This window comes from Scyliorhinus torazame, chromosome 1 (genome assembly GCF_047496885.1).
Source record: "Scyliorhinus torazame isolate Kashiwa2021f chromosome 1, sScyTor2.1, whole genome shotgun sequence".
NCBI lineage: Eukaryota > Metazoa > Chordata > Chondrichthyes > Carcharhiniformes > Scyliorhinidae > Scyliorhinus > Scyliorhinus torazame.
Window position 1 is genome coordinate 423,688,821 of NC_092707.1, and position 8,596 is coordinate 423,697,416.

The window sequence follows — 8,596 nt, forward strand, 5'->3', positions numbered from 1 at the left end:
GTGCAGGATGAGCAGTTGATGGTCAGAGTGCAGGATGAGCAGTCGATGGTCAGAGTGCAGGATGGGGTGTCGATGGTCACAGTGCAGGATGGGCAGTTGATGGTCAGAGTGCAGGATGAGCAGTCGATGGTCAGAGTGCAGGATGGGGAGTCGATGGTCAGAGTGCTGGATGGGCAGTCGATGGTCAGAGTGCAGGATGGGCAGTCGATGGTCAGAGTGCAGGATGGGGAGTCGATGGTCAGAGTGCAGGATGGGGAGTCGCTGGTCAGAGTGCAGGATGGAGCAGTCGATGGTCAGAGTGCAGGATGGGGAGTCGATGGTCAGAGTGCAGGATGGAGCAGTCGATGGTCAGAGTGCAGGATGGAGCAGTCGATGGTCAGAGTGCAGGATGGGCAGTCGATGGTCAGAGTGCAGGATGGGGAGTCGATGGTCAGAGTGCAGGATGGGCAGTCGATGGTCAGAGTGCAGGATGGGGAGTCGATGGTCAGAGTGCAGGATGGGGAGTCGATGGTCAGAGTGCAGGATGGGGAGTCGATGGTCAGAGTGCAGGATGGGGAGTCGATGGTCAGAGTGCAGGATGGGGAGTCGATGGTCAGAGTGCAGGATGGGGAGTCGATGGTCAGAGTGCAGGATGGGCAGTCGATGGTCAGAGTGCAGGATGGGGTGTCGATGGTCAGAGTGCAGGATGGAGCAATCGATGGTCAGAGTGCAGGATGGGGAGTCGATGGTCAGAGTGCAGGATGGGGTGTCGATGGTCAGGGTGCAGGATGGGGAGTCGATGGTCAGAGTGCAGGATGGAGCAGTCGGTGGTCAGAGTGCAGGATGGGGAGTCGATGGTCAGAGTGCTGGATGGGGAGTCGATGGTCAGAGTGCAGGATGGGGAGTCGATGGTCAGAGTGCAGGATGGGGAGTCAATGGTCAGAGGCCAGGATGGGGTGTCGATGGTCAGAGTGCAGGATGGGGAGTCGATGGTCAGAGTGCAGGATGGGGTGTCGATGGTCAGGGTGCAGGATGGGGAGTCGATGGTCAGAGTGCAGGATGGAGCAGTCGGTGGTCAGAGTGCAGGATGGGGAGTCGATGGTCAGAGTGCAGGATGGGGAGTCGATGGTCAGAGTGCAGGATGGGGAGTCGATGGTCAGAGTGCAGGATGGGGAGTCGATGGTCAGAGTGCAGGATGGGGTGTCGATGGTCAGAGTGCAGGATGGGGAGTCGATGGTCAGAGTGCTGGATGGGGAGTCGATGGTCAGAGTGCAGGATGGGGAGTCGATGGTCAGAGTGCAGGATGGGGAGTCAATGGTCAGAGGCCAGGATGGGGTGTCGATGGTCAGAGTGCAGGATGGGGAGTCGATGGTCAGAGTGCAGGATGGGGTGTCGATGGTCAGAGTGCAGGATGGGGAGTCGATGGTCAGAGTGCAGGATGGGGAGTCAATGGTCAGAGGCCAGGATGGGGTGTCGATGGTCAGAGTGCAGGATGGGGAGTCGATGGTCAGAGTGCAGGATGGGGAGTCGATGGTCAGAGTGCAGGATGGGGAGTCAATGGTCAGAGGCCAGGATGGGGTGTCGATGGTCAGAGTGCAGGATGGGGAGGCGATGGTCAGAGTGCAGGATGGGGAGTCGATGGTCAGAGTGCAGGATGGGGAGGCGATGGTCAGAGTGCAGGATGGGGAGTCGATGGTCAGAGTGCAGGATGGGCAGTCGATGGTCAGAGTGCAGGATGGGGTGTCGATGGTCAGAGTGCAGGATGGAGCAATCGATGGTCAGAGTGCAGGATGGGGAGTCGATGGTCAGAGTGCAGGATGGGGTGTCGATGGTCAGGGTGCAGGATGGGGAGTCGATGGTCAGAGTGCAGGATGGAGCAGTCGGTGGTCAGAGTGCAGGATGGGCAGTCGATGGTCAGAGTGCAGGATGGGGAGTCGATGGTCAGAGTGCAGGATGGGGAGTCGATGGTCAGAGTGCAGGATGGGGAGTCGATGGTCAGAGTGCAGGATGGGGAGTCAATGGTCAGAGGCCAGGATGGGGTGTCGATGGTCAGAGTGCAGGATGGGGTGTCGATGGTCAGAGTGCAGGATGGGGAGTCGATGGTCAGAGTGCAGGATGGGGAGTCGATGGTCAGAGTGCAGGATGGGGAGTCGATGGTCAGAGTGCAGGATGGGGTGTCGATGGTCAGAGTGCAGGATGGGGAGTCGATGGTCAGAGTGCAGGATGGGGAGTCAATGGTCAGAGGCCAGGATGGGGTGTCGATGGTCAGAGTGCAGGATGGGGTGACGATGGTCAGAGTGCAGGATGGGGAGTCGATGGTCAGAGTGCAGGATGGGGAGTCGATGGTCAGAGTGCAGGATGGGGAGTCGATGGTCAGAGTGCAGGATGGGGAGTCAATGGTCAGAGGCCAGGATGGGGTGTCGATGGTCAGAGTGCAGGATGGGGAGTCGATGGTCAGAGTGCAGGATGGGGAGTCGATGGTCAGAGTGCAGGATGGGGAGTCGATGGTCAGAGTGCAGGATGGGGAGTCAATGGTCAGAGGCCAGGATGGGGTGTCGATGGTCAGAGTGCAGGATGGGGAGGCGATGGTCAGAGTGCAGGATGGGGAGTCGATGGTCAGAGTGCAGGATGGGGAGGCGATGGTCAGAGTGCAGGATGGGGAGTCGATGGTCAGAGTGCAGGATGGGGAGTCGATGGTCAGAGTGCAGGATGGGGAGTCGATGGTCAGAGTGCAGGATGGGGAGTCGATGGTCAGAGTGCAGGATGGGGAGTCGATGGTCAGAGTGCAGGATGGGGAGTCGATGGTCAGAGTGCAGGATGGAGCAGTCGATGGTCAGAGTGCAGGATGGGCAGTCGATGGTCAGAGTGCAGGATGGGGAGTCGATGGTCAGAGTGCAGGATGGGGAGTCGATGGTCAGAGTGCAGGATGGGGAGTCGATGGTCAGAGTGCAGGATGGGCAGTCGATGGTCAGAGTGCAGGATGGGGAGTCGATGGTCAGAGTGCAGGATGGGGAGTCGATGGTCAGAGTGCAGGATGGGGAGTCGATGGTCAGAGTGCAGGATGGAGCAGTCGATGGTCAGAGTGCAGGATGGGGAGTCGATGGTCAGAGTGCAGGATGGGGAGTCGATGGTCAGAGTGCAGGATGGAGCAGTCGATGGTCAGAGTGCAGGATGGGGTGTCGATGGTCAGAGTGCAGGTTGGGGAGTCGATGGTCAGAGTGCAGGATGGGGAGTCGATGGTCAGAGTGCAGGATGGGGAGTCGATGGTCAGAGTGCAGGATGGGGAGTCGATGGTCAGAGTGCAGGATGGGGAGTCGATGGTCAGAGTGCAGGATGGAGCAGTCGATGGTCAGAGTGCAGGATGGGCAGTCGATGGTCAGAGTGCAGGATGGGGAGTCGATGGTCAGAGTGCAGGATGGGGAGTCGATGGTCAGAGTGCAGGTTGGGGAGTCGATGGTCAGAGTGCAGGATGGGGAGTCGATGGTCAGAGTGCAGGATGGAGCAGTCGATGGTCAGAGTGCAGGATGGGGAGTCGATGGTCAGAGTGCAGGATGGGGAGTCGATGGTCAGAGTGCAGGATGGAGCAGTCGATGGTCAGAGTGCAGGATGGAGCAGTCGGTGGTCAGAGTGCAGGATGGGGAGTCGATGGTCAGAGTGCAGGATGGGGAGTCGATGGTCAGAGTGCAGGATGGGGAGTCAATGGTCAGAGTGCAGGATGGGGAGTCGATGGTCAGAGTGCAGGATGGGGAGTCGATGGTCAGAGTGCAGGATGGGGAGTCGATGGTCAGAGTGCAGGATGGGGAGTCGATGGTCAGAGTGCAGGATGGGGAGTCAATGGTCAGAGTGCAGGATGGGGAGTCGATGGTCAGAGTGCAGGATGGGGAGGCGATGGTCAGAGTGCAGGATGGGGAGTCGATGGTCAGAGTGCAGGATGGGGAGGCGATGGTCAGAGTGCAGGATGGGGAGTCGATGGTCAGAGTGCAGGATGGGCAGTCGATGGTCAGAGTGCAGGATGGGGAGTCGATGGTCAGAGTGCAGGATGGGGAGTCGATGGTCAGAGTGCAGGATGGGCAGTCGATGGTCAGAGTGCAGGATGGGGAGTCGATGGTCAGAGTGCAGGATGGGGAGTCGATGGTCAGAGTGCAGGATGGGGAGTCGATGGTCAGAGTGCAGGATGGGGAGTCGATGGTCAGAGTGCAGGATGGGGAGTCGATGGTCAGAGTGCAGGATGGGGAGTCGATGTTCAGAGTGCAGGATGGGCAGTCGATGGTCAGAGTGCAGGATGGGGAGTCGATGGTCAGAGTGCAGGATGGGGAGTCGATGGTCAGAGTGCAGGATGGGGAGTCGATGGTCAGAGTGCAGGATGGAGCAGTCGATAGTCAGGGTGCAGGATGGGGAGTCGATGGTCAGAGTGCAGGATGGGGAGTCGATGGTCAGAGTGCAGGATGGGGAGTCGATGGTCAGAGTGCAGGATGGGGAGTCGATGGTCAGAGTGCAGGATGGAGCAGTCGATGGTCAGAGTGCAGGATGGGCAGTCGATGGTCAGAGTGTAGGATGGAGCAGTCGATGCTCAGAGTGCAGGATGGGGAGTCGATGGTCAGAGTGCAGGATGGGGAGTCGATGGTCAGAGTGCAGGATGGGGAGTCGATGGTCATAGTGCAGGATGGGCAGTCGATGGTCAGAGTGTAGGATGGAGCAGTCGATGCTCAGAGTGCAGGATGGGGAGTCGATGGTCAGAGTGCAGGATGGAGCAGTCGATGGTCTGAGTGCAGGATGGGGAGTCGATGGTCAGAGTGCAGGATGGGGAGTCGATGGTCAGAGTGCAGGATGGGGTGACGATGGTCAGAGTGCAGGATGGGGAGTCGATGGTCAGAGTGCAGGATGGGGAGTTGATGGTCAGAGTGCAGGATGGGGAGTCGATGGTCAGAGTGCAGGATGGGGAGTCGATGGTCAGAGTGCAGGATGGGGTGACGATGGTCAGAGTGCAGGATGGGGAGTCGATGGTCAGAGTGCAGGATGGGGAGTAGATGGTCAGAGTGCAGGATGGGGAGTCGATGGTCAGAGTGCAGGATGGGGAGTCGATGGTCAGAGTGCAGGATGGGGAGTTGATGGTCAGAGTGCAGGATGGGCAGTCGATGGTCAGAGTGCAGGATGGGCAGTCGATGGTCAGAGTGCAGGATGGGGAGTCGATGGTCAGAGTGCAGGATGGGGAGTCGATGGTCAGAGTGCAGGATGGGCAGTCAATGGTCAGAGTGCAGGATGAGCAGTCGATGGTCAGAGTGCAGGATGGGGTGTCGATGGTCACAGTGCAGGATGGGCAGTCGATGGTCAGAGTGCAGGATGGAGCAGTCGATGGTCAGAGTGCAGGATGAGCAGTTGATGGTCAGAGTGCAGGATGAGCAGTCGATGGTCAGAGTGCAGGTTGGGGAGTCGATGGTCAGAGTGCAGGATGGAGCAGTCGGTGGTCAGAGTGCAGGATGGGGAGTCGATGGTCAGAGTGCAGGATGGGGAGTCGATGGTCAGAGTGCAGGACGGAGCAGTCGATGGTCAGAGTGCAGGATGGGCAGTCGATGGTCAGAGTGTAGGATGGAGCAGTCGATGCTCAGAGTGCAGGATGGGGAGTTGATGGTCAGAATGCAGGATGGGGAGTCGATGGTCAGAGTGCAGGATGGGGAGTCGATGGTCATAGTGCAGGATGGGCAGTCGATGGTCAGAGTGTAGGATGGAGCAGTCGATGCTCAGAGTGCAGGATGGGGAGTCGATGGTCAGAGTGCAGGATGGAGCAGTCGATGGTCTGAGTGCAGGATGGGGAGTCGATGGTCAGAGTGCAGGATGGGGTGACGATGGTCAGAGTGCAGGATGGGGAGTCGATGGTCAGAGTGCAGGATGGGGAGTCGATGGTCAGAGTGCAGGATGGGGAGTCGATGGTCAGAGTGCAGGCGCACTCTCCCGATGTTGCACGTTATGGCGCACTCTCCCGAGGCAGATTGGTGGTTGTGTGTTGCAGTGAGATAGTGGCTCCTTTCTCCCTCACACATTTTCTCTTTCTGTTTGCAGGTGGTTGAGGAGATGTACCTGGTGCTGAAAGATTACGGATTCCGTTTTGCTCGGCGAGGCCCTGTCTTTGTTAAAGGCAAAGGTGAACTCATCACCTACTTCATGAGAGGTCGAGAGAAGCAAGGTTCCTTCATCAACAGCTCATCTGTGACACTACCCCACCAGGTGGTGGAAAATGCATGAGGACCCACATTACATCAGTCTGGCCCAGGGCTCCACTCAGCGAGACTGAGGGAGGAGTCAAAACCAGGAGAGTGAGGAGGGCCGGGGACATGAGGCACAAAGTATATGCTGCGGATGTGCGGCAGAATGATTTGAGATGTGAGGGGGTGACTCCCCGAGTGGTGGCCCTGTCTACTTTCCAGCACAGGCAAAATCGGGTCGATTCCTGAAGGATTTCGAACCTAGTGCTCCGGTGACACTCAAAGATTTATTTTTGAACCTGGCTACAGAGGAACGAAAGCAGTGAGTCCCTCAGCCCAAGCCCCCATGCGCAGGGCCTGTGACGTGTAGCACTCACTGCGGCAGGAACAACGCCAGGCTGCAGTCAGCTCGTTCATTGTGTTTTGTATCCTCCCCCGCACTGACTCCTGGTTCTCTGCTGTGTTTGTCTGGGCCGTGCATTCTGTCCCAGAGAATTCAATAGCTCATTTTCGGTGTTTGGCTGCAGTTTCACCAGTCTGTGTGGCTCTGTTTTAGGGTTATTTATTGTATACGTGTAATAGCTCTTGGGTTATGTTCACTCACTGTTAGCTCGTTAACTAAATCTGGCTGATTTAGTCGGAAGGTTTAAATTGTCTCCTTTGTGTCTTTCTCCCAGCGTCTGGATATCTCTCCCACCACCCGGCCTTGTCAGGTCTTTGTGTGAAGGACACTAACTGCTTTAATTGGACCTTTAGCTTCTCGAGACCCCGACCACTATCTGCTTCCAGACAGAAGACCTGGTACAACCCAAGACCATTACAGCCCCATCCCCATTACAACCCTAACCCCATTACTTTCTCCATTACTATTACAACCCCCACAGGCACAACCTGATCACATCCAAGATAATAAACTACCATATTCCAGCGTAGGCCCTGTACGCGTGGGCCATGTATGCGTGGGCCCTGTACGCGTGGGCCCTGTACGCGTGGGCCTTGTACGCGTGGGCCCTGTACGCGTGGGCCTTGTACGCATGGGCCCTGGACACGTGGGCCTTGTCCGCGTGGGCCTTGTCCGCGTGGGCCTTGTACGCGTGGGCCCTGTACACAGGCCCTGTACACGTGGGCCTTGTACGCGTGGGCCCTGTACACACAGGCCCTGTACACGCAGTCCCTGTACACGCAGGCCCTTTACACGTGGGCCCTGTACACGCGTGCCCTGTACACGCGGGCCCTGCACACGCGGGCCCTGTACACGCAAGCCCTGTACATGTAGTGCTTGTCCAAGTGTGAGCAGTAATGGACAGCAGTAAATGTGACAATGTTGACCGACAAATCAGCTGCCCTCAAGTTGGACATTAAATTTCACGCCAGGCGAGGATCAGTGTCGGGCTTAATTTATTGTTTTAAAAAGGACTTGCATTTACAAATCAGGCAGCAATTGTTGCATAGTAATGAAATGAATTAGCAGCTAACCTGTATGTTGAGGAAGGCATGTTGTCCAGAATCTTACTCTGAGAGTACTGATTGGGGTGTTTAATACTCATACCCACTGCAGAAGGTGCTGAAACTGTGGGGGCAATATCAGGCCTGAGGTGATACGGAGATTCCGGAAAGTCTTTCACCCAGAGGCCTGTGGGGGGGTGGAACTCACTGTTTGAAAGCGGGGCACAGACAGAAATGCTCAGCTCAGTTACAAGGTGTTTGTGTGCAGTTCTGGTCACCTCACTATAGGGAGGATGTGGAAGCATTGGAAAGGGTGCAGAGGAGATTTACCAGGATGCTGCCTGGTTTGCAGGAGAGGTCTTATGAGGAAAGGTTGAGGGAGCTAGGGCTTTTCTCATTGGAGTGAAGGAGGATGAGAGGTGACTTAATTGAGGTGTATAGGATGATGAGAGGGATTGATAGAATGGATGTTCAGAGACTATTTCCTCGGGTGGATGTAGCTGTTACAAGGGGGCATAACTATAAGATTCAGGGTGGGAGATATAGGAGGGATGTCCGAGGTAGGTTCTTTACTCAGAGAGTGGTTAGGGTGTGGAATGGACTGCCTGCTGTGATAGTGGATCGGACACTTTAGGAACTTTGAAGCGGTTATTGGATAGGCACATGGAGCACCAGAATGACAGGGAGTGGGATAGCTTGATTTTAGTTTTGGACAATGCTCGGCACAACATCGAGAGCCGAAGGGCCTGTTCTGTGCCGTACTGTTCTATGTTTTAAACCTGAGGTTCTGTGACCTGCAGGACTGTGGACCTAATGCTGGAAAGTGGGGTTCCTTTGGGCTGACAGATACCTGGCCCCCTGGACTCTTTCTGGGCCATTAGCTTTTCCTGATTCTATTCTATGAGCCTGCAGGAGACAATGGGACATAGGCATCTGGGTGTCTGTACGTGAATCACTAAAAGTTAGTATTC

The 8,596-nt window shown here is 56.4% G+C and overlaps 1 protein-coding gene across 3 annotated transcripts in view; it reads left to right on the plus strand.

The window, feature by feature from the left end:
• Nucleotides 1–7,558, plus strand: part of adcy3a (adenylate cyclase 3a) — a 459,057-nt gene extending 451,499 nt beyond the window's left edge. For all 3 annotated transcript variants that reach the window (XM_072515495.1, XM_072515496.1, XM_072515491.1), the window contains one exon: nucleotides 6,037–7,558. In XM_072515495.1, the coding sequence (XP_072371596.1) occupies nucleotides 6,037–6,219 (183 nt within the window). In that variant the 3' untranslated portion in view covers nucleotides 6,220–7,558. The remainder of the gene's footprint in view (nucleotides 1–6,036) is intronic.
• Nucleotides 7,559–8,596: the final 1,038 nt, after the last annotated feature.